The sequence below is a fragment of the Corythoichthys intestinalis genome, chromosome 14, assembly GCF_030265065.1.
Source record: "Corythoichthys intestinalis isolate RoL2023-P3 chromosome 14, ASM3026506v1, whole genome shotgun sequence".
NCBI lineage: Eukaryota > Metazoa > Chordata > Actinopteri > Syngnathiformes > Syngnathidae > Corythoichthys > Corythoichthys intestinalis.
In genome coordinates this window covers 1,850,552-1,877,666 of record NC_080408.1, presented here as the reverse complement: position 1 = coordinate 1,877,666, position 27,115 = coordinate 1,850,552, and the positions used below count along the sequence as shown (strand labels likewise).

Genomic DNA, 27,115 nt, shown 5'->3' with positions numbered 1-27,115 from the left:
AAAACCACATAAATGAAATAAAAATGAAAATTGTGGAGAAGGGGGTAAACCTCGGTTCACTACATTTCTCACAGTTTAATTAACTTTAACAGTAGAAAACACATACAGGAGGATATTTCTATTAAAGCAGCTTCTTACTCGGGTTCGGGAAATTCACACAGATTAATGTTATGCTAACCGATGCAGGTTAGACTTTCAGTAGCAAAATTAGTGGTGTGTTCACCACCTCCAAAAAAATTGACGTCTTTTTACGTTACATACAGGGGCTGCTGCTGGCGGGGAAAAAAACTTATATTCCTCGTCCTCGAAGGGAGCGGAGGCATGTCGTATTTGTTTCGGGGCTGTGATTGCGTGTGTGTGTGTGTTTGAAAGTGGGGGGGTGAAGTCATCAGAAAATTAAATATGCGTTTGAGGGAAAAAATGGACTGCTACATTCAGCAAGTGAAAAGGGGTTAATGTAAATCAACATAATGAAAGTAATTCACTTAATAATGGTAGGGTCAACTCTATCCTTACAACACATGGGAAGACAATATAAATTACCTATAGAACCAGGGGTGCACATAATTTTTTTGCCCAGGTTCTCAGAGGAGGACCTGGAGATGTGACTTGGTCCTCATTGAGCTTGAGAGCCGACCCGCCTGATGCGATAAATTTATGACAAGCTTTACTTAGAGCCAATTAACTTGAATTAATTATGCTAACAATTAATGCTTGATTAACATCAACTGGCACAACAAAATTGCCATTAATTTGAAGTGAAATGTAAAGAAATAAAAAGCACCAATTCAAAATAAAGGGCATTATGTGGCTCCCACATTAACTCCAAGCTTTTTTAAAAGTGGGATGTCCTCCTCATAAGACCTCATTGAACGTGCATGTTTAGCTTTGTAGAATGCGAGCAAAAACACGTTTGTCAGTGCATGTTGCTGTTCATTACCTTTATTCCGCCACTTGTCAATAGGGCGAGTGGGGTCCTGTTTGACATCGATAGTTTGCTTAATTACCACATGCTCTATTTTTTTCGTGCTTTTCAAAGTTTGGATTGCTGAAATTCTTTGACCCTACATAAAATGCGCTGCTCAATCTGCGACATTGGGATTCTCACGGCACATTTTGTACTGCATTTCCGTGCGAGCATCATTTGCTTCTAGCCATGGTACCTCCTGTAGCCACTTTTCAGCAAAAGTCCTTTTTTTCGGTAGCTCCGGTGACGTCTCAGTCATCTGTCTGCCTTTTGACGGGGGTGGGGGAACACGGAATTACTCAGTGTGGCCTGCCTCTTCGACATTTTGAGAAGTTATTTTCTCGTGTCCGCCGCAAATACAGTGGTCAGCCATCGGTACGCAAAAGCGTATGGAAACCGTTGAGGGCCAGCGCGTTTGTCTACGTCCAGTACGCATGCGCGCATGCGGACCACTTACAGTGGGGAGAACAAGTATTTGATACACTGCCAATGGGTTTTCCCATTGTGAGTGTATCAAATACTTGTTCTCCCCACTGTATGTGCACCCCTGTATATAACAATTCATTATATAATGCATATGAGGTTGCTTAAAGGTTGGTGGGGACAATTTGAGCGTCCTGAAAAGTTGCTAGTGTCATGTCTCTCTACGCCCTTGCTTTTGAAACACTTTGAAAGCAACTTTAAATCATTCCCAATAAACATAGCAGTAATCGTAAACTTTATATTCATTTAGCCTTTTTAAGCTTAATGACTCAAGTTTAAAGCATATAAAATAAGACTGAAATGTATAGAATCCTAAATACATGCAAGGCGAAGAAACAAAATAATATTCATAGCCTTTTCAAATATTTTTGCACCCCTCTACTCAACTAGTTCCGTGTCTATAATAGATTTTAGTAAAAATACATATCCTGTACTATTAATATGGACACTTGTTCAAGGTGTGGTCCACTCTTGTTATCACTTCAGAGCAATAGACCAGTGTATCGTTTATCAGAACCTATTCACGCAGACTCTTATCAGACACGGACACTGGGATAGGCCAAACATGACGTGCGTTTCTTCTCAAAGCTAACTTCTTTTCAGGACACTCACCTATACTGTATGTACTGTACACATACACGTTAATCTGTGAAAAAAAGAGTATTTAAACCTGCTCAAATTTGTAAATGCGTATTGTGCTGTCACCCTTCCGCTTCAAGTGGATTGGACGTCTAGCGCCGTCAACGGCAGCTGATTGGTTCAAAAATAAAATTTGTTTTTCCTCTGGCTAAAACACATGCTCCCATCAAAGTGTTTATCACAAATGGACATCCAATCCATTTGAAGTGGGAGGGATGGCAGCGAATGAATGTTCACAGAAAAAGAGCAAATGGATTGGACGTCTATGGCCGTCAATGGCAGATCATTACTTAAGAAAAAATACTAATCGAAGCTCATTCGATCGCTTCCGACCCCTCCCAGTTAAAATGGATTGGACGTCTATTGGTGTCAATGGCAGCCAAAGAGTCATGAAATGTGAGGTTAAAGGAGATTTATCAAATAAAAAAAAAAAAAATATTTAATATAAAAAAGCTTATTCTAGCAAATTTTATTTGACTTTCTTACTTTTATCTGATTGATATCCGATTTTATCTGTGCTTGTGTCTGTTTTCCTTTTACTCTTTTATTCTTAGTATTTTTATTTATTTTATTTTATTTTTTATTTTTTGGCAATGTGCACTTTGAGATTTGTTTTTTGACTGTAAAGTGCGTTAAAAATAAAATGCATTATTATTATTATTATTAATATTTCCGGAGAAAAATACAACGGGTCACACTTATTTGATGTTTTTATTACAATTTAGATTTTCAAATGTTTTTTTTTTTTTTTTAGAATCATCTACATTTTACATTTTACACTCATAGCTTTTTTTTTTTGTCTTTTTATCAATTCTTTTTGGTTACTCTTTAAATCAGTAGAAAATTGATCTTTCAATTCTTTCAAATAAGGGCCATAAAATGATGTCCCATGGGCCGCATTTGGCCCCCGGGCTGCAAGTTTGACACCACTGTCTTATGTGAATGTTATAAAAACATTCAAAGGGTACTACAGACAGAAAGACGTGTAGTTCTTAAAAGATAAATGTTTTGGTGTTAATAAAATTTGTATAATTAGTTTAACTAGTAAGTCGACAACGTAATGCACGCTGGGCGGTGAGGCTGCTGGGCTTCCACAGTGTCACTATTTAACTACATAAACATGTTGTCGGTTCTGCCTTTCCAATTTGAACCTGAGCAAAACACGCTACGAGAAAAGGTACTATCTCCTTCACCATCCACTGATTTACCAACATTTGCGCTAGTCATGAAAACAGAGCCCTCAAGTTTTATATTGTTTTACTAATGAATTCCCCACTCATAAAGGAACTAAAGGGGGCACATTGTACTTTTCAGTGATGTAATCCCGAGCGCTGCCTAATTAATCTGCTAAATCATCACCAGAGTCTTGAAACAAACAATGTGAGAGGACTCGCAATCCGAGCGGAAGATTTGGCAATTCTGCATTGGAGGAACATAGCCAACAATGACCTGGCCTACTCAAAGCCCAGTGTGTTTGTGTCCTTCAGCGTAAGGGGCATTGATGAACAAGAATGGTTTGATTCATAAATTAGGACACGCTTGAAAACAGAGACAAAGAGACAGTGATAGAGATGGGGTTGTTTTGAGTTACAAAATAATTTGCTCTTCGTCTGGCCAAGATTCAACATCCCATCAATCACCAGGAGACGTCCAATCCATTTGAAATGGGGGATTGGAATGACCAAAACTAAAAATACTGTATTTTGATCATTACCTTTTCCATTATATTTCAATTTTGGGGGGTTACATTTGTAGATTAATAACATAAACTGAGAGAATTAACTTTAAATGACAGCTCTCACACATTTTAGGTGGCCCTCCCAAAAAAATGGTTTAGTCCACCAACAGCAACTGGCCTATTTATGCTTTTTATATCAAATAAATACCCCTAGATTTTCTTTTTTTTCTCTCTTAGTTGACATTGGGAGTGTCCGGGTCCCAGAATTTGGTGCTACGCCCCTAGGTGACATAATAATATGTCGTCATACGTTGTAAAGAACGTACTGTTATTTCTTGAGTTTGCCTCCCTCTAGTGTATAAGACTTGCAACTATGCAAGAGCTCTCAAGTCACTGCTGATTGGCTTCAACCTAAATGAGGTGACGCTCCACACACTTGCTTAATGAGCAGTCATTTAAATTCCAAATGTGCAATTTCATAGTCATTAACTTTCCAACCTTTTATGAGCAACGGAAAACGTTTATCATTTAATAAAAAAATCACAAAATACACAATCGGCAAAACAATGAAAAAAATCATATGTACTACAGTCTATATTGACAATATAAAGTCGTGTATTGAGTAGGAATCAAACAAACACAAAGAAAAACACATTTTATAATATTTTTACTCACTCACTTCATCACCGATGAAAGTTAACTCCGCTATGTTCATTTAGGGTCGAGTGTAAATCCCAGCGAAAGCTTTTGCTTATTGCAGCACAACAGCGACTCTCTGAGAGGAAACCGTTTTTGCTTCCTTTTGACCAACATCCAATGAATTTTTTCCAATGTCCAGTTTCTTTTCTTTTTTTAGCATCTTTCTTCTCTAAAAACTTTTTCCATGGCTGTCACTGTTAGTTTCGCTAGCTAGCCGCTAGCACCTTACCTCTTTTTGCACCACTCAAAAAGTCATTAGCTACCTACTGACACATATTGATATGGAAGGGTATTGCATGATTACTGACGTTTGGACAGCACATACGCTCAGCAACAGCACATTTGCAGATTCTTTTTCAAAAAACACTTTAATGCGAGTTAGGTGAACGTGGATGACTTTCCACGGTGCAGTGGTTGAAAAACACTGCATGAACTCATTGACTGCCATTGACAGCGCAAGACGTCCAAACCATTTGAAGTGGGACGGCGGCAGTGAATACGTTTATTCGTTGCCAACCGTAGACTTCATCATGGTACAGGAAATCGTACCTGAAAAGCTCTGTTTACATCAGGCGGCCGCTAGCTACATTTACTAATAGACTAGCATTGTACTTCGACATATTTACGTAAAATAAATGTTAACTGCACGATTTTTTTTTTTTGCTTTTAACCAAGAGTCGAGACTGTTTTACGTCCATATCTATAAAGAATTCAGGGATTTACGCATTTATTCACAAGAATTTTTAACGTAAAAGCTCTGCTTACATCAGGCGGCCGCTAGCTACATTTACTAACAGACTAGCATTGTACTTCGACATAATTACATAAAATAAATGCAAACAACACGGTATTTTTTGCTTTTGACCAAGAATCGAGACTGTTTTACGTCCATATCTATAAAGAATTCAGGGATTTACGCATTTATTCACAAGAATTTTTAACGTAAAAGCTCTGCTTACATCAGGCGGCCGCTAGCTACATTTACTAACAGACTAGCATTGTACTTTGACATATTTACATAAAATAAATGCTAACTGCCAGATTTTTTTTGCTGTTAACCAAGAATCGAGACTATTACGTCCATATCTATAAAGAATTAAGGGATTTATGCATTTATTCACAAGAATTTTCAACATAAAAGCTCTGCTTACATCAGGCGGCTGCTAGCTACACTTACTAACAGACTAGCATTGTATTTCGACATATTTACGTAAAATAAATGCAAACTGCACAATTTTTTTTTGCTTTTAACCCAGAATCGAGACTGTTTTACGTGCATATCTATGAAGAATTCAGGGATTTAAGCATTTAGTCACAAGAATTTTCAATGAAAACAGATCTTTGTCTGTGATTCCACACGGTCAGCTTTGGAGGCCTCGCCAACAATGCAGGCCCCCTATTTATCGGCCCCGTGTCCCGTCAATACATTATGAATTCTATGTGCCAACCTTCCCACTTCAAATGGATTGGACGTCTACTAGAAATGAACTCATTTGAAAAGTTTTAACTTCGTTTTTATGAACCACATGATTATCATTATCTATTACCACTATCATCATCAACGGCACTAAAAGTGTTAATGCATTCCCGGGGTATCGGATCAGGTGAGTTGGACAAACGAACAAAGCAAAAATGGGCGGTACTGTCATAAATCGTGGCCCAGCTGGGCTATCTCCTCCAATAGGAAGTCAATGTCTTCATGCCGGGTAGCGGGGTTAGCAAAAATGCATCGGAAGAAGTTGACTTTGGTACTTGTAGGCTGATATCCAATCAGAACAGAGCCCTTTTCCATCAGCCTTCCTTTGATCCGAGGAGCAACCTGGAGTTAAGCGAGGCTCGATCAATAACGCTCGCATGTTATGTTGCAGATCGCAGTTTCGCATCGCTACAGACCTGATGGAGTCTCTCGTCTCGGTCGCCGCCGGCTGCCATGCCTCTCAGACTGGGAGGGATGTACCAGAAACACACGTTGCTGTGCTCTGGCTGTGTAAAAAAAAAAAAACAAGAGCAAAACAATACCAATGAATGAAAGCCTCAAATGATTAAATATGTACAAAAACATGAATGATACCTGGTCAGGAAATCGAAAAAAGTAACGATTACAATTAGGGGAGAGCCGCCTAAGCAGCCAAATTCAAAGTAAGGCCATAGTTCTGACCTCTGTGACCTTTGACTGTTTCTCTTTTTATCATACCACCTATCCAGACAAATTTAATAAGCTCATTTGTTATCAAGCTAACACGAAACTCATTTTCTGACCTCTGTGACCTAATCAGCAAAAAATTGACCATCTCTTCTCTTTCATATGACAAACATATACTGCAATGTGATTGTTCAAATTGCGTATTGGAAAAGCTAGCATAAAAACAGGCTTACTTTGTTTCTGAAGACCAGTTCAAAGTCTTTCCTCCTTTGCAGTAGATCATACAAATACTCCGCATTTCCCAGGCACTTGTTTACCTGAGCTCCAAAGCCTTCTGTACCCTGGGTGGGGATGGCAAACATAACGATTAAAACGTCCAAAAAAAGGACCATATTTCAGTTGAGAGTGAACTCGAGTCGCAAAATTGATGACTCGCAACTCGACCCGGACTTGAAGAGAAAAAAACGCAGACTCGGACTTGACTCGCTTGTGCTAGGAGGGTCTGAGACTCGACTCAACTTGACTCGTGAGGCAATGACTCAAGACTCGACAACCTGACTGGAAAAACTTGGATCGTAGACTTGTTCTTCCCACCTGTGAGTGATCCGCTTGGTCACCTTGGCCGTGCCCTCTCAGAACATCATTGCAATCAAAAATCAATCAAATTCCCAGCAGACTATACTGAATAGTACTTTTTTTTTCCACATTGACTTACACCGACAGTAAGATTTTCCTCAAAGATAAACCTGAGTGCTTTGTGGGTAGACTGTGGAACAATGGTGAAGCTTTGGCTAACCTGCAACTCAACTTGATTCGGCTCGACAGCCTTTCATAACCTGCTGACTCAACTCAACTCAACATAACCTGCTGACTCGACACGACCACGAGACGAGAATCGACTCGACTCAACATAACCTGGTGACTCAACTCGACATAACATAACCTGGTGACTCGACATGACCTCGACACTTGACATCACCCGGTGACTCGACCTGACCTCGAGACCCGACTCGACATCACGTGGTGATTCGACATGACCTCGAGACCCGACTCGACATCACGTGGTGACTCACATGACCTCGAGAACCCGACTCGACATCACCTGGTGACTCGACATGACATCAACACCAGACTTAACATCACCTGGTGACTCGACATGACCTCGTGACCCAACTCAACATCACGTGATGACTCGACATGACCTCGAGACCCGACTCGACATCACGTGGCGAGTCGACATAACCTCGAGACCCGACTCGACATCACGTGGTGACTCGACATGACCTCAAAACCCGACTCAACATCACCTGGTAACTCGACATGACCTCGAGACTTGACTCGACATCACCTGGTGACTCGACATGAGATCGACACCAGACATAACATCACCTGGTGACTCGATATGACCTCGAGAACCCGACTCGACATCATGTGGTGACTCGACATGACTTGGAGACCTGACTCAACATCACCTGGTGACTATACATGACCTCGACACTTGACTTGACATCACCTGGTGACTCGACATGACCTCGAGACCCGACTCGACATCACCTGGTGACTCGACATCACCTCAAGACCCGACTTGACATCCCGTGGTGACCCGACATGACCTCGAGACCCGACTCGACATCACCTGGTGACTCGACCTCGAGACTCAACTCAACTTGACATCACCTGCTGTCTCGACTTGACTTGACTTGCCCACAACAGGTAAGACTTGGGACTTACTTGTGACTCGGGTCATGGTGACTCATGGAATTGTCTGCACTACTGTGAAGAACAAACAGTGTTGCACCGAATGCGACACCAGCATCAAAAGGGACCCCAATATGGCATTAAAATGCAGACATCGCTAACCACGAGTACTAAGAAATAACACGTCGATGCTACACAATATGTACTCTTCGAGATTTATTTAGAGGTAAAATGAGAAAAAAACTCGCAAACGTGTATCCTCTGCTAGCATAAGTGATTAGCACATGAGCTCAGCTAATGTACTAACGTCTGAAAATGGCACTGACTTTGGACTTGTAAGGAATATCAGGCTTGATACCAAATTCATCAAGCATAGAAAAAAAATTTGACATTCGAGTATGCGGTCATTTGGTACTAAAAGTGAAAAAATATTTAGTATGTTTTAAAAAAAAAAAAACCTGGTACAGCACTTTTTCACAAGTCCATCCTTACCTTTGCTTTCCACATGAGCCAAAGTTTGAAGACGTCCACGTGTCTGCCACACTGGATGCTCTTATCTCCAGTATCGTAGTTCACATCATAGAATTTGTCTTTCTGGAAAAGATACGGCGCTCCCAATTCATTGCATTTTTGCAAGACACCCTGTTGACAGTAACAGGAAATTTATTAGGTTGCAGCAAGATTACTTTCAAAAGTAAGGTTTTACAGTCTTGTGAAACCACCGGTAAATGGCAAAGAATCGAGACTGTTTTACGTCTATATCTATAACGAATTTGGGAATTTAAGCATTTATTCACAAGAATTTTCAACAAAAAAGCTCTGTCTGTGATTCCACACAGTCAGCTGTGACTGCCTCGCCAACAACACAGTTCCCCTATTTATCTGCCCCGCGCCCATTAATACATTATAATTTTTATGTGCCAACCTTCCCACTTCAAATGGATTGGACGTCTACTAGAAATGAACTCATTTGAAAAGTTTAAATTTCGTTTTTTATGAACCACATGATTATAATGATCTATTATCACTATCATCATCCACGGCAATGAAAGAGTTCATGAATTCCCGGGGTATCGGATCGGGTGACTTGGACAAACCAACAAAGCCATGTCACGTCAATACATTATGAAGTCTATGATTGTTATATGTTATATATTACAATATTGCTACTTTTTGTTTGTTTTCAAAAGCATACTCCACTTAAAGGGAACCGCAGACTTAAAGACTTGTAAGCTCTAATAAGCCACAATTGTTCTCTTTTACTAATATCCTAAAATATTGCCATTGATTTAAAAATCTATAATAGTTAGTACAGTGCCTTGCAAAAGTATTCGGCCCCCTTGAACCTTGCAACCTTTTGCCACATTTTAGGCTTCAAACATAAAGATATAAAATTTAAATTTTTTGTCAAGAATCAACAACAAGTGGGACACAATCGTGAAGTGGAACAAAATTTCTTGGATAATTTAAACTTTTTTAACAAATAAAAAACTGAAAAGTGGGGCGTGCAATATTATTCGGCCCCCTTGCGTTAATACTTTGTAGCGCCACCTTTTGCTCCAATTACAGGTGCAAGTCGCTTGGGGTATGTTTCTATCAGTTTTGCACATCGAGAGACTGACATTCTTGCCCATTCTTCCTTGCAAAACAGCTCGAGCTCAGTGAGGTTGGATGGAGAGTGTTTGTGAACAGCAGTCTTCAGCTTTTTCCACAGATTCTCGATTGGATTCAGGTCTGGACTTTGACTTGGCCATTCTAACACCTGGATACATTTATTTTTGAACCATTCCATCTTATATTTGGCTTTATGTTTTGGATCATTGTCCTGTTGGAAGATAAATCTCCGTCCCAGTCTCAGGTCTTGTGCAGATACCAACAGCTTTTCTTCCAGAATGTTCCTGTATTTGGCTGCATCCATCTTCCCGTCAATTTTAACCATCTTCCCTGTCCCTGCTGAAGAAAAGCAGGCCCAAACCATGATGCTGCCACCACCATGTTTGACAGTGGGGATGGTGTGTTCAGGGTGATGAGCTGTGTTGCTTCTACGCCAAACATATCGTTTTGCATTGCGGCCAAAAAGTTCAATTTTGGTTTCATCTGACCAGAGCACCTTCTTCCACATGTTTGGTGTGTCTCCCAGGTGGCTTGTGGCAAACTTTAAACGAGACTTTTTATGGATATCTTTGAGAAATGCCTTTCTGCTTGCCACTCTTCCATAAAGGCCAGATTTGTGCAATGTACTGTGGACAGACTCTCCCACCTCAGCTGTAGATCTCTGCAGTTCATCCAGAGTGATCATGGGCCTCTTGGCTGCATCTCTGATCAGTTTTCTCCTTGTTTGAGAAGAAAGTTTGGAAGGACTGCCGGGTCTTGGTAGATTTGCAGTGGTCTGATGCTCCTTCCATTTCAATATGATGGCTTGCACAGTGCTCCTTGAGATGTTTAAAGCTTGGGAAATCTTTTTGTATCCAAATCCGGCTTTAAACTTCTCCACAACAGTATCTCGGACCTGCCTGGTGTGTTCCTTGGTTTTCATAATGCTCTCTGCACTTTAAACAGAACCCTGAGACTATCACAGAGCAGGTGCATTTATACGGAGACTTGATTACACACAGGTGGATTCTATCATCATCGGTCATTTAGGACAACATTGGATCATTCAGAGATCCTCACTGAACTTCTGGAGTGAGTTTGCTGCACTGAAAGTAAAGGGGTCGAATAATATTGCACGCCCCACTGTTCAGTTTTTTATTTGTTAAAAAAGTTTAAATTATCCAATAAATGTTGTTCCACTTCACGATTGTGTCCCACTTGTTGTTGATTCTTGACAAAAAAAATTTAATTTCATATCTTTATGCCTGAAATGTGGCGAAAGGTTACAAGATTCAAGGGGGCCGAATACTTTTGCAAGGCACTGTACATGTTTTGCCTACGGAGGGCGCTATGTTTTACGCGCGCAACGAACACTGTGGGTGATGAAGGGGTTTGCTGGACTGGGAGAATAGCTTTTCGGAAAACTGGAAATGAAATTTTTATGATTAAGGCAGAGAATATTTTTGAACGGTTCTGATTGTCTTAGGAGAAAAGTAGTATGGCAGGTTGAGGCAGGTCACTTTATGCATAAATATATATTTTTCAAAAATATAACTTAGGTAATAAAGCCATAAGGCTAACAAAATCTTACTTTCTTCTTGATCAGGATGGCAGAGCACTGCAGGGGAACCCCCATCATCTTATGTGGGTTCCACGTTATTGAACAAGCTCTGAGGAGAAAAAAAAACTCTGTTAATAGGACTCTATTCATTGGCTACCATCAGTGTTGTCACAGATTACTTGAAAAAGTAATTTCATTACTGATTACTGATTACACCTCAAAAAAGTAATCTAGTTACTTCATTAGTAACTAAGTTACCTTAAAAGTCATTTATCAGTTACTTTTTACCAATTGTTTTCCCTTTGCTGCCTCAACATAAGATTGACAACAGAAAAATGTCATCGCATGTCATTGACTTTCCGATACTTGAATTTAAAGGGGAAGATCAGAATTTTTCACATCAGGTTTAATCTAATCGAGCAAAGACTTCATAATGTATTGACGGGACACGGGGCGTGGGGCCGATAAATAAGGGTCCCGCATTATTGGCGAGGCTGTCATAGCTGACCGAGTGGAATCACTTACAAAGAGCTTTTGTCTTTGAAAAATTCTTGTGAATAAATGCTTAAATCCCTGAATTATTTATAGATATTGACGTAAAACAGGCTCGATTTTTGGTTAAAAGCAAAAAAAAAAAACATGCAGTTAGCATTTATTTTACGTAAATATGTCGAAGTACAATGCTAGTCTGCTAATAAATGTAGCTAGTGGCCACCTGATGTAAACGGAGCTTTTCCGGTGAAAATTCTTTTGAATAAAGGCTTAAATCCCCGAATTCTATATAGATATGGATGTCAAACAGTCTCGATTCTTTGTTGAAAGCAAAAAAAAAAAGTGCAGTTAGCATTTACTTTAGGTAAATACTGCAAACTATGATGCCATTGCAGTAGTAGCTAATTTCTGCCATTTGTTTTTTTTCACAATGTTTAAAATGTATGCATAATAATATATAAAAAATATATATATAAAAATATAAAATATAAAAATATAATAATTACCTTGAATCCTTGAACAAATCACTCCTTAGACAATCCTTAATGTTTGCTTGCATTACAGCTTTCATACTTTTTCAACAGAAATCCGGTGTTAGATTGCTGCGTGCGTGTGTTTGTGAATAGCTCCTCTTGATGTGGGCGGCCCCCTACTTGAAGGTGAGGCACCGTGCATGACCAATCTGACCCGTCAATACCATTATGAAGTCTACGGTTCGAGTTAGCGGAACTTTAATTAGTCGATGGAGTTGATTTCAACCACCATTGACTTGCGCTACCCTAGCCACTCCGGAGCCCTGAAACTAACAAATAACTGATAAACTGCACAGAATTTGTTCAAATCAACTCCAACGACTAATTAAACCCCCGCTAACTCGAAGATTAAGCCTAATGTCAACAATTCTGAACTTCGGGTTAGCAGCATATCAGTGACAATGTAAAACAATGCAAATTCATTGCACAATAATCAACAACACACAAATGAATAGTGAAATAAACAGTGCAATAATTACAAAGGTGGGGGCAGGCGCGAATGTGCGCACACAACCCGGAAGTACGCCGTTCACACACGCAGTCAATATGGCCACAAAACGTGGTGGCAACTAAGCACTTTACACTCAATCGGACTTACAACACATTCCAAAGATACTAAACGAACTCGTCACCTCACGGCATAAATGTGCAACACGACTATGATGTAAGCAATGCTAGACGACCATGGGAGGAGCGACGACTACCTGCCGTTGCAACGGCAAAGCTACGAAACTGCTCGCATCTAGCGGCTCCAACCTATCACTGGAACCCTCCAGAATGAAGGAAAAATACTCACGTTCATTCATGGTCATACACAAATCAACACTCCCTCGCACAATAACACAATACTTAGTAACACATTAGAAAATAAAATATTAAAATAAAAAAATTTTTTTTAATTAAAAATACATATATTCTGTCAATAGGAGTCCGCCATAGACTTGAATAGACCTCAAATGGACGTCTACTAGTGGTCAACTCCTTGAAATTCACAGCAGAAACATTGGACACATAATAAGAATGCTACCTTTCAATGCCTTGTAGCTTCATCCTATGTCTGTTTGACAAAAGTAAGCCTCCACCCCATGATGCCTGGAGGAGAGAAAAAAAATACAGTGGTGAACACAAGTGGACAGTCCAGAACAATGGAAGGACATCCTCTCCTCCCACTGGGAACATCTGATAATGGAGGAACCCACTGAGAATTAGGCACTCAGCACTCACGTGGCACTGAGGCTGGCAAAATCCTCAAATCTCGTCGCCCTGACAACAGTGACGCATGAACACTCCTGCCCAATCCGCAGCAGACAATTACCCTAAACAACGCCCAAACACACCCTTTTCCGTCCCACAGCGCGCCTCACAAACTCAAAATTCTATAGTTAGTTGCTGTCACTTTTCTCCGGAATACTGGATCCGGCCTTTCTCTTAGTCTGGGTCTGTTTGAAGTTTTTGCTTTGCTGTCTGATTGCTCCTGACTTGGAATAAATTGTCAACTTGTGTTTCGAAGCCTTTTTCCAGCTTTTAAAATGGAGTCACTACAAGAGGTTAAAACCAGGTGAACCCGTGGAGTTTGGCCTTTTGGCCGGGTTGTTGGGTTTGATCCAGCCCAGGTTGTTGGAATTGGGCCAGCGTGTTTACGGCGATTTGGCTGGGGAGGTGATATGGTGACAGGACCCAAGTGTCAAAGGTCATTGTGGTAAGAAATAGGCTGTTGCTTTGAATTTGGCTGCTTTCTCAGGCAGCTCAAATATTTTAAAGCAGGGGTCAGCAATCCTGGTCCTCGAGTGCCACTATCCAGCTTGTTTTCCATGTCTCCCTCCTTTAACACACCTGAATCAAATGATCAGCTCATCAGCAAGTTCTGCGGGAGCCTAATCACAATCATGATTATTTGAGTCAGGTGCGTTAAAGGAGGGAGACATAGAAAACAAGCTGGATAGTGGCACTCGAGGACCAGGGTTGCTGACCCCTGGTTTAAAGCTTTTAATCATGCTATATGGTAGATTTCCTGGTTAAAAACACAGTCGCAGAGGTATTCTCAAACATTCGCCTGTTTGAGAGTTGGTCGAATGTCTTCTGTCTGCCCTGTGTCTCCTCGTGTACTTTACCAACCGTATTTTTTGGACTATAAGCCACAACTTTTTTCTCACTGTTTGTACCCTGCGGCTTTTTTAAGGAAGTGGCTAATTTATGGATTTGTTTTTTTTTTATTTATTTATTTATTTATTTTTTTAGACAAACGAGCTTCATATTTTCTTGCAAAAAAAAAAAAATGGATTAGACATATTTTAAAAGAATGGCTTTCCAAATTTTGCCATGACATAATTCTCAATTGTTACACTTGCACCAATAAAGCTGGACAGAAACTTGTCAGACTTACTCAAAAACTAAGGATTTTATAGATGAATATGGCTCCATCTGAGACTATATGCTGCTACAAAAGAACAATTTTAAATGAATGGGCATCCACTATTTGCTACAAGAGAACGGATCCAATGTTAAGACATTGACACTTGTGGCTTATGTCATATATGTGAATTTATTCCTAAAATTTTGTGAAATTTGGCCAGTGCAGTTTATAGTCCGGTGGCCTTTATAGTCCAGAAATTACGGTATATTGATAAATGCATGTGAGTCAAACTGATTGTCTTTTATTAAACTGCCTCTCTGTAGCGCCCAAACACAACCCTGCATACACAACATTTCAATGGCATAGTTTTTTTTTTTTTTTTTGTCCATTTTTCATAGGATTTTTGTCTCTTATACTAAACCTCATTGGTCCGTATTGCTCAGCCTGCAGGTAACCATCAAACTTGCAACTGTTTAGCAACATTCGCTAACACCACAAAAAAAAAAAAAACACGCTCAAGGCAAAGTTTTTAATTGAATAATTTATGTAAATTTTATTTTTTGGCGCAAAGGAGAGTTCTTTGTCAGAATGGATTGTTGAGAGCTTCTTAAAGAGACAGCGTCCCATTTCCAGCCGTTTGAGACAGTCATGATGCAAAGACAAGTTTATGTTAAGTCGTGTAGGAAATATGTAGCTTTTACAAATCAACTCAAGTATGCCATATGGTTGAAAAATAGGCCTCACCGCCCCTTTAATACTGTAAATAACAGGTGTCCAACTCTAGGCCTCCGGACAACATCAAGTACATGAAATTCAAGTTTAATGCAACGAGAAATGTCTTACATCCACGTGCATCCATAATGTGTATTTCTGGCAAATGTCTGCAATGGCATTAAGAGGATCAAAAGCTCCATAGATGGTCGTGCCTGCTGTCGCATTCACATAGAACGGAACCATGTTCTGGAAAAAAGAACTCAGCGTTCAGTAATTTTGTATCATATCATGGTGCCGACGGAACATACCGACCACTGGGTTTTTGTTACCTTTTCTTTCGCTGCAAGAATGGAAGCTTCAAGTTCCTCTGGAATCATTTTCCCTCTAAAAAGTAGACGATGATGAGCTATTTATTGTATTCTGCATATATGTATGATTAGGGCAGAGCGGCGTTGGTTGCCACATAGTTCACTCTTTCATTAATATCTTCCAAACTACACGCTAGAATAATCATTCATTTTTTTCACAGGGAAACCTTTTTTTGTTTTTTAATGATTTCCATTGTGGGATTGGTTGTCTTTTTTAAACAAATAAGATTTTTTAAAATAAATGATCACTTCTGAATGAAACACAATTTTGTTTTTAATTAATTATCTTCATAAACATGGAACATTAACGTTTACAAAAGAAAAAAAAAACAGGTTTACAAATGCAACATATTTTATTATCGCTAGCAACTAGCTGCAAACCAGGAACAAGTGAACTAGCTAGTAAAGAACTTTATCTTAATTTTAATGTTTGGCTAGAAATAATTCATTTGGAATGTTATTTGCAGGCTAAAATGATGTGACAAGCATAATAGTTAGGGTGGGTTAATGTGACTCTTTTTTTGTCCCCTAAAATCAAAGCTAACTGCTAGCATTCAACTGGCTAGCTAGAGAATGTGAGTCCAAACTGTAGCTTTGTCATCATTCTTTTTAATGCTTACACTTTTGTAACTGTAAACTTATTGTGTAAAAACTAGGGCTGTCAAACAATTATAATTTTTAATCGAGTTAATTACCGCTTAAAAATTAATTAATCGTAACTAATCGTAACTAATCACAATTCAAACCATCAATAAAATATGCCTTATTTTTCTGTAAATTATTGTTGGAATGGAAAGATAAGACAAGATGGATATATACATTCAACATACGGTACATAAGTACTGTATTTGTTTATTACAACAATAAATCAACAAGATGGCATTAACATTATTAACATTATGTTAAAGAGATTCATGGATAGAAAGACTTGCAGTTCTTAAAAGATAAATGTTAGTACAAGTTATAGAAATTTTATATTAAAACCCCTCTTAATGTTTTCATTTTAATAAAATTTGTAAAATTTTCAATTAAAAAATAAACTAGTAGCCCGCCATTGTTGATGTCAATAATTACACAATGCTCATGGGTGCTTAAGCCCGTAAAATCAGTCGCACCCAAGCGCCAGCAGAGGGCGACAAAACTCCAAAAAACACAAGTAACAAGTTGGCATTGCACTGTGCTGTCATTTTAATCTGTTTGAGCGGGGCATGTGCGTTAATTGCGTCAAATATTTTAACGTGATTAATTTAAAAAATTAATTACCGCCAGTTAACGCGATCATTTTGACAGCACTAGTAAAAACCAATAGAAAGAATCGTGAAAACCTTGAAATGTTTCAAGTGCACATATGACACAAGAAATCATGTTATATTTCATATTCCACACGGTATTTTATGCTCCTGAATGAAATGGACCACTTTCATGTGTGTGGAAGCGATCAATATATTTATTCATCGGCCGGCGACCGTAGCGTGTGACAAGCCGCCCGATGCCAGCCGGTTCTTCGCCCGAGAATGAACCATTTTCAGTGTTCATTCCCCTGCTGCGTCCTCGGCGACGAGCACTCCCGTGGGGCCGCAGCAAGGGAATGACGAGCTATAGTAGTCCGCTGAAAGTTTCTCGACACTGGCGGCTGGCCGATCGGTGAAGGGTATCATTCCCGCAGCTGTGTGACATGAGTCGGGGTAGTTTTGTGTGATTTTTCGTGTTCGAAAGGCGAGGAAGAGACTTGGAAGAGTCACTCGGTTCAGGTTAGCATGTAGCCAAGCTCTCATGCTCTCAGGGAAATGACAAGAGCCGGTGGCATGAAATACTGTTTGGGAGGTTTAAGATCTCTGCATTTCTGCAGATATTTAAGTATATCTTTTCATGGGACAACACTGACAAAATGACACTTTGACACAATTAAAAGTAGTCTGCGTGCAGCTTATATAATAGAGTTCATTAATTTTCCCCTCAAAATATAGCCATTAATATCTAAACCCCTGGCAACAAAAGTGAGTACGCCCCTTAGAAACGACATCCCTAAATGTCCAAATTGAGTACTGCTTGTCATATTCCTTCAAAATGTCATGTGACTCGTTAGTGTTACTAGGTCATGGTGTGCATAAGCAGCAGGTGTGTTTAAATTTGTAGTGCAGCTCTCACACTCTCTCATACTGGTCACTTAAAGTTCCAACAAAGAACTCTCTGAGGATCTTAAAAGACGTATTGTTGCGCTACATGAAGATGACCAAGGCTACAAGAAAATTTCCAACACCCTGAAACTGAGCTGCAGCACAGTGGCTAAGAGCATCTGTCGTTTTAAAAGAGCAGGGTCCACTTAGAACACGCCTCGGGTCGGTCATCCAAAGAAGCTGAGCGCACGTGCCGAGCGTCACATCCAAATGCTTTCTTTGAAAGATCGTCGCAGGCGTGCTGTCAGCATTGCTGCGGGGATTGAAGTGGTGGGGGGGTCAGCCTGTTAGTGCTCAGACAATACGCCGCACTCTACATCAAATTGGTGTGCATGGCTGTCACCCCAGGAGGAAGCCTCTTCTGAACACGGTACAAAAGAAAGCACGCAAACAGTTTGCTGAAGACATGTCAACAAAGCGCATGGATTACTGGAACCGTGTCCTATGGTCTGATGAGATGAAGATCAATTTGTTTGGTTCCGATGGTCTCAAGCATATGTGGCGGCGACCAGGTGAGGAGTACAAAGATAAGTGTGTCATGCCTACAGTCAAGCATGGTGGTGGGATTGTCATAGTTTGGGGCTGCATGACTGCTGCAGGTGTTGGAGAGTTACATTCAATTGAGGCAAACAGGAACTCCAACATGTACTGTGAAATACTGCAGAAGAGCATGATCCCCTCCCTCCAGAAACTGGGCTGCAGGACAGTGTTCCAGCATGACACACCTCCAAGATGACCACTGCTTTACTGAAGAGGCTGAGGGTAAAGGTGATGGACTGGCCAAGCATGTCTCCAGACTTAAACCCAATAGAACATCTTTGGGGGATCCTCAAGCGGAAGGTGGAGGTGTGCAAAGGTTCAAATATCTGGCAGCTCCGCAACGTCGTCATGGAGGAGTGGAAGAGCATTACAGTAGCAACCTGTCAAGCTCTGGTCAATTTCATGCCCAGGAGAGTAAAGGCAGTTCTGGATAATCGTGGTGGCCACACAAAATATTGACAGTTGACATGTTGTACGCATGTTAATATTGTCAACTTCCACTAAGGGGTGTAGTCAGTTTTGTTGCCAGGGGTTTAGATACTAATGGCTATATTTTGAGTTACTTTGAGGGGAAAATGAATTAACTCTATTAGGGCTGCAGCTATCGATTATTTTAGTAGTCGATTAATCGATGAGCTAGTTAGTTTGAATAACTGAGTAATCAGATAAGGAACATGAAAAATTAAAATACCTGAGCTGAGCCTCAAACGGTATAAAAAAATACATCGATGATGATCTAAGTCCAACAAAAGAACAATTGGCTAACTTAAAGACCAAATGTGAAGTAAGGTTGGCCAACCATGTTTTTGAATAATATCAATGGCTAAACACATATAAGCATATTTTCAAAAGTCCGCTAGCCTAAATGCTAGTGTTTTTTTTTTTACAATGCTCCTAACAATTGGTTTAGACCAGAGGTTGCGCTAGACTTTTTCGTTGTCTGTCATTTTGACTGACAGTGTCATAAAAATCCGGTCATAATCTATTTATACCCGTCACACTTTAAAAATGATAATAATGACATATTCAATAGTATTTAGTTTTCATTCATTTTTAATTAATATTCTGTCCAAACAAGCTTAACAATAAGCAAACAGACAGCGGAGTGCACCAATCAGCGACGGGCAGATGTGCCGTTAGCAAAGCGACGAGGGCAGGACGAGGGACTTGCGCGCGGAAGTAAACAAACGAGGAGAACGGAGTTTATTCAACATGGCTAGCGCGAGACAGACTGTTGTCAATGACTCGTGTCGATGTATTTTAGCTCATTTAAAACTGAATTTAGCGCGGATCGGCTTTCCCGTTTGCCATCCGTGTTGTTGTAGAGACGACTTTCGGCGCGCAAGAGTGACGTTGCTCGTGAAGAACACGTCACGCAAATAAACAAATCTGATTTGTCGATTGATTTTGTACCTACTCGAGAGGCTGTGTCCCAGACTTTTCTCTCAGTGTTTGAAAAACACAGGGAGAACAGTCTGGCCGTGCCAGGCAAACTCAATTGCCTTGACATTTTTCCGAGTAAGGCCAACGACGTCATGCATCAAGAGAGACAATAGCTAATTAATATGCTCACTCGCCACCCTGTGGTCTGGGGTGTGAATGGTAACCTGTCAAAATGACGGATGGACTTCAGTTTTTTCCGTCACCGTTTTAAAAAAAACGGTCAACGAGGGAAAATATTCGGTTAACGCGACCCCTGGTTTAGACACATATTCCCACAAAAAACGTTTTTATCAAATTTCGTTTCAATTTACGTTACGTTGGTCTTGACAGGAAGCAGTTGGATTCAGCCAATGATGTGAAATGATGCAGACCAGAGAGCAGTGTGTCCACCCTAATCAATAAAACTAAATGCAAACACTTTCAAAATAAACCATTACAACACCACTTTAATTAAACGAATATTCAAAGCAGCAAAATTTAATTCAAATGTTTTTTCTAATCGAATACTCGAGTTAAACAATTAATCATTGCAGCACTAAACTCTATTATATAAGCTGCACGCAGACTACTTTTCATTATGTCAAAGTCTCATTTTGTCAGTGTTGTCCCATGAAAAGATATACTTAAATATCTGCAGAAATGCGAGGGGTGTACTCACTTTTGTGATACACTGTAATACTGATATTGTGCAACACTGCCCTCTGGTGGTCGAGTTATAGGAAGTGTGACAACCAACCCATGGGACTACGAACCACACTCTCCCTTCTGTGTCAGTTAACATAACGTCAGTTTAATAGCATAATTGCTTAACATTTATTTAACATTTTCGGAAAAATGGAGGGGGAAAAAAATAATTTTTGCAAGAAAAATTGATATTTTTTGACCAAGGCAGAGAGTGTTTTTGAATAGTTCTGATTGACTTAGGAGAAAATCAGGAAGGCAGCAATGATAGGAGAGTAACACTGTGCATAGATCTCAATTTGGCCAAAATATGACTGTTAGCGGTTAGGCTACTATTAGTGGCATGTTTTTTGTTGTCAGACTTGCAAGAAGAAATGCTGTATATTTCCAATCATCATCATCCGCCGAAAGGTAGCACAGCTGTGCAAATGTGCATTGTCGCGTAAAGCATACAAGCTCCAATAATGGGTGCGGAACATACCTTTCATCACATTTGACAATAAAAGCATTTTCAATGCCTAGTCCCAGAACTGCGGCAGACTTTTTGACAGAATAGTGACTCTGTTGAGGAGACAAAAGCACAGGTGAAACTCGAATGTTGAACAGGTGTATGTAGTTGAAAGCATGTCTTTAACCGCACAAAATACAACCAGAGTGGCACATGTTACATGTTCAGAAGTGAAGAGGGCCAAATGAGGAAGCGCTCCCATTCCTTTTGTCTTCACTTCTGGGTTGAAGTCATATCTGGCCACCAGCATACTGTACATGTTGGAGATTGTGCCTCCTTCATGGGGAAAAAAATAATAATGAATTAAACATAATTTCAAAAAGAAACATACAGAGTTATGATTTAATGACATCTAAATAAAAAGTAATTAATTAAGCTGCTTTTTTTATTATAAGTCATTACCTGCCATTGACAATGATGGATGTCCAATAGTACATGGCTGTGAATGCTCATGTTTCAGTGCCATTGACGGCACTAGACGTCCAATCAGACGTCTAGCGCCTTCTATGGCTGCTAATGAATGCTCTATAAAAGGTTAAAATTTGTCCGTGATTTTTTTTTTTTTCAATTTTTTGTGATTTTTTTTTTTTTTGGGGGGGGGGGGGGGGTATGGAGGTAGATTTGTGTCTTTATTATTCAATAAAAAAAAAAGTTGCTTCAATCAAATAAAAAGTTGCTTCAATCAAAATATATATTTTAGGGCTGTCAAAATTATCGCGTTAACGGGCATTAATTAATTTTTTTAATTAATCATTTTAAAATATTTGACGCAATTAAAAAATGCCCCGCTCAGACAGATTTAAATGACAGTACAGTGAAACGCTCACTTGTTGTGTTTTATGGAGTTTTGCCGCCCTCTGCTGGCGCTTGGGTGCGACTGATTTTATAGGCTTCAGCACCCATGAGCATTGTGTAAGTATTTATTGACATCAGCAATGGAGGGCTACCAGTTTATTTTTTGATTGAAAATTTTACAAATTTTATTAAAACAAAAACATTAAGAGGGGCTTTAATATAAAATTTCTATAACTTGTACTAACATTTATCTTTTAAGAACTACAAGTCTTTCTATCCATGGATCGCTTTAACAGAATGTTAATAATGTTAATGCCATCTTGTTGATTTATTGTTATAATAAACAAATACAGTCCTTATGTACCGTATGTTGAATGTATATATCCATCTTGTGTCTTATCTTTCCATTCCAACAATAATTTACAGAAAAATATGGCATATTTTATAGATGGTTTGAATTGCAATTAATTGCGATTAATTACGATTATTTAATTTTTAAGCTGTAATTAACTCGATTAAAAAGTTTAATTGTTTGACAGCCCTAATATATTTTCAATCAAAGAAAAAGTCACTTCAATCAAAAAGAAAAATGTGTTTGAATGCAAAAATAAATTTGAAACTCAAAAAAATATATTTGAAAACTATTTTTCTTTGATTGATTTTTTTTTTTTTTTTTTTTGTGAAACAACATTTTTGATTGAAGTCATGTAATTTTGCGTTTGGACCACATTTTGGCTAGGACATTTGTGTCTTTATTCAATCAAAAAATAAGTTGCTTCAAACAAAAAATATATATTTTCAAAAGAAAATCACTTCAATCAAAAAAATTTGAAAAATTCAATCGTAGAAAAAAAGGTTTGAATGTGAAAAAATATTTGAGACTCAGAAATTCGCATTTGAACACTTTATTTTTCATTCAAACTGTTTTGTTTGACTGAAGCAATCATTTTTGTGTTTGAGCCATATTAGGGGTAGGACATTTGTGTCATAATCATTCAGTCGCAATAAAAGTTGCTTTAATCAATTTTTCTACCTCCATAGATTGTTGAGTGTTTTTTTGTGTGTGTGTGTGTATTTTTAAATTCTTGGGTCTTTTGCAACGATTTTTCAGCAGTTTTCATAGATTTTTTCTGGGTTTTTGACTTTTGATTATTTTTTTTTTTACCTTTTATCATGTTTTTTCGCATTTTCCATGTTTTTTTCCTGACTTTTATGCTTTTTTCCCCGATTGTTGAGTTAGTAATGGATTGGACGTCTAGCGCCATCAATGGCAGCCATTGAGTTAAACGAGCGCCCTGTGAAGGGTTAAGTGATGAAGTCTCAAAAAAGGAGTTCAAATAAAACAATACCTGGAGAGAAGATTCCATCTCCCTCATCATCAGACCATCCCACAATGCTTTGCATCTTCTTCAGTAGAACCTCCTCCATCAGGGTAAAGACTGGAGCAACTTCATATGTGAACCTAGTCAAATGTTTTTTTTCTTCATACCATATGAAAACATATAACAAAACAGTCCCAAAAATTGTAACATGGCAGTACAGCGTGTACAACATGCTTTTAGCATGTTGGTTCCTGTCTATAAAAAGAATGGGCGCTTCCAAAATGAGCATTTAAGGCACTTCAAATCACAACGGCTATTATGTTAATACCACAGTGTACCAAAAACTTACATATTAGTGTTGGCAATGGACGTCAGCCATTCACCAGCCACTCCAATCACATCCAGTCCTGCGAACAGTTGATTGAAGAAGCGAGGGTGCCCTGCAATGAGAGAGTCCCAAACATTTCGCAAAAGGTTCATCCAATACTGTAAACTGCAGCCATTCTTTATGCAACTTGAATAGTTTGACAGAAGGCAAACACAAGCCGAATGCGCACCTGTATTAACTCCATATTTCAGTGTGTCCCGACAGTCCACTAATATTTGTTCAAGAGTGTCCGGTTTCTCAGGCAGGTCTAGACTGAAGCCTTCCAGTCCTTCTTTCAGTTGGTGAGGGTGGTGAAAATCCAAAACCTGAAACCCAATAGGAGGTATTGCAGTATTGCCTCTTAACCACACGCTGCAAAAAAAAAAGTATGCAGAACTTGAAATTTGAGGTCAATTTAGTTCATGAAAATTGGCACATTTTTTGATGGTAAACTCTATAATTTTGAATTTAATTTGACTAAATAAAACTCAACTGAATTTCCATCCATCCATCATGTGCCGCTTAATCATTGGAGTTAATCCAAGCAGGATCTCAACTGAATTTCCATCCATCCATCATGTGCCGCTTAATGACTGAAGTTAATCCAAGCAAGATCTCAACTGAATTTCCATCCATCCATCATGTGCCGCTTAATCATTGGAGTTAATCCAAGCAGGATTTAAACTTTGGTTTCCCCATGACAGTGCAATAACTATAGACAAGTGAGCCAAACGGTCTAGCTGAGTATATGCTCTTTTAGAGGCAGTGGGAGTAAAGCTAAGTTCACACAACTTAACTTTTCAAGTCAGCGCAACTTAACGTTTCGAGCAAGTGAAACTTAACATTTTTAAATTAGTGAAACATAAAATTTCAGATTAGCATAATTTAAAATTTCAGGTTACCACAACTAAACATTTCAAGTTAGCGCAACTTAGCCTTTCAAGTCAGCGCAACTTAACATTTCAGGTTAGCGCAACTTAGCCTTTCAAATATTCACAACCTAAGATTTTAAGTGAGCGCAAATTAGCATTTCAACTAGTCAGCGCAACTTAGCGCAACTTAACATTTCAAGTTAGCGCAACTTAACATTTCAACTAGTCAGTGCAATTTAAGATTGCAACTAGTCAGCACAACCTAACATTTCAACTAGTCAGTGCAACTGAACAACTCAAGTTAGCGCAACTTAACATTTCAACTAGTCAGCACAACTTAACATTACAAATTAGTGCAACTAAGCATTTCAAGTTAGTGCAACTTAATATTTCAAGTTAGTGCAACTTAATATGCGCAACTTAACATTTCAAGTTAACTCAACTTAGCATTTCAAGTTAAAGCAACTTAACATTTTAAGTTAGCACAACGTAACATTTCAACTAGTCAGTGCAACTTAACATCTCAAGTTAGCATAACTTAGCATTTCAAGTTAGCGGAAATTAACATTTCAACTAGTCAGCACAACTTAACATTTCAAGTTAGTGCAACTTAGCATTTTAAGTTAGCGCAACTTAACATTTCAACTAGTCAGCACAATTTGACGCGCGTCAGTTGATTTGGCGTCATCGCGACGCCCCGACGCGTGACGCGTGACGCAAGGCAGCTTGACGCGCCTTGTGGCGCGTTTACATTGACTTTCAATGGAAACCCGACGCGCCGCAAGCAAATGACGCGGCCGGTGTGAATGTAGCTTAACATTTCAGGTTAGCGCAACTTAGCCTTTCAAATCATCACAACCTTAGATTTTAAGTTCGCGCATATGAGCATTTCAAGTTAGCTATACATAACATTTCAACTAGTCAACAAAACCTAACATTTCAATTAGTCAGCGCAACTTAGTTTTTCAAGTTAGTGCAACTTAGCATTTCAACTTACCGCAACTTCACATTTCAACTAGTCAGCGCAAGTTAACATTTCAAGTCAGTGCAACTTAACATTTCAAGTAGGCGCAACTTATATTATCTTAATATTATCTTTTCATGACACAGAAATGTAAGTTATACCCCCAAACCGGGACATGAAATTTAAAATAACTAATTTGATCAAATTAACCGTGTTGATAAGTTACAAATACTCAAAATAAGTTACTGTAGAAAATTTGAACATTTGAGTTATGCTTCCTTAAAATCTTAAGTTAGCAATTACTTTTTTTAAGTTTATCTTTTGACACGTACCTTGGAATTTCCTTGACAGGACTTGCATATGTAACTCATCAATAGGTTGAGCATCTCATGCAGAAATTCCCGGGTTATTCCTTCTCCTCCCAAGGTTGGCAGAAGGTCTTGTTGCATAAGAAAAAAAAACATGGTGCGGGTCCAAATAATAAAGCTGTTTTTTTTAGAATTCCACGTGTCCTTTTGTTTAATTCTTACCTTTAGAGTAAATATTGCTGAAATCAACCACTGTCCCTTTATTTTCTCTCAGTGAGTCCTCAGGGTGGACGTCCATCTTGGCCGAGTTGCACCTAATGCTATCTGAAAAAGCCACTCAAAGACTTCACTGCCATTAACGGTGCCAGACGTCCAGTCCAATTGAAGTGAGAGGGTTCGTTCATCCGCTGCCGCCTTCCCAGTTCAAATGAAATGGACGTCTACTAGTGCTCAACTCATTTAGAGTTAATAATCTTCATATACATGGCAAAAGTCCACCTGGTGTCTGTCTTAAGGACACTCCAAGGACATTAGTGGCTTGGTTGCACTCAATTTGTTTATTATTCAAATGTCTTACTGTGAGCGACAACCCTGCTTATTATACTTTATGGAATGATTAATTCAAGAAAGAAAAAAACATGGTTTTTCATTATCTGTTGCATGAGGGTTTTTTTTTTTTTTTAACAGATTCTTCATGTATTTTTTACCCAATACCAATTGAATTTTTCAGTCCGTTGCCTAGTTCTATACCATGGTTCTTTTTGGAGGACCAAAGCTGCAAAATTCAAAATAAACGAATAAAAGTGAAAATAAAAACGACTATAAATACACAAATCTGACATACAGGACAGACAACCTTTTTTTCCCATAGGGAAATACATTTTTACTGTCTGTCATCACCAATATAATACAAAGCCACATAACTTCATTAAAGAGAACATTTAAAAAAAAACAAAAAAATTGTTGGTTGGTTAAGCTTTGTGAACAACTGCGTTTAAGATTGTTTCTCCACATACAAATGCAGGGAATTTAGAATCCGGTCAATCATTCTCTAATGCATAAACAATAAACTTCGGATGTCAAACATTGATCTAATGCTGTGTCATTTAAGCCCTCTTACCTGGAAGCTTTAAGAAATCCATAGCAAAACGAATGGAAAGGAAGGAAAACTAAAATGTAGTCACATCAGTTAGAGTGAGACTGTTAAAAGGTGGTGT

The 27,115-nt window shown here is 38.9% G+C and overlaps 1 protein-coding gene across 1 annotated transcript; it reads right to left on the bottom strand.

Moving 5' to 3' along the window:
• Positions 1-4,358: 4,358 nt before the first annotated feature.
• LOC130929798 (glutamate decarboxylase 1-like) lies at positions 4,359-27,115 on the bottom strand. The gene is made up of 16 exons (XM_057857306.1): positions 27,019-27,115; positions 26,121-26,222; positions 25,923-26,029; positions 23,945-24,080; positions 23,737-23,827; positions 23,415-23,527; positions 21,431-21,546; positions 21,244-21,323; positions 15,883-15,937; positions 15,683-15,799; positions 13,514-13,578; positions 11,492-11,570; positions 8,800-8,949; positions 6,843-6,950; positions 6,360-6,449; positions 4,359-6,285 (listed from the first exon to the last, which is right to left on the bottom strand). Exons 1-16 carry the CDS (start codon positions 27,038-27,040, stop codon positions 6,112-6,114), a joined length of 1,605 nt encoding a protein of 534 aa, XP_057713289.1. The 5' UTR covers positions 27,041-27,115; the 3' UTR covers positions 4,359-6,111.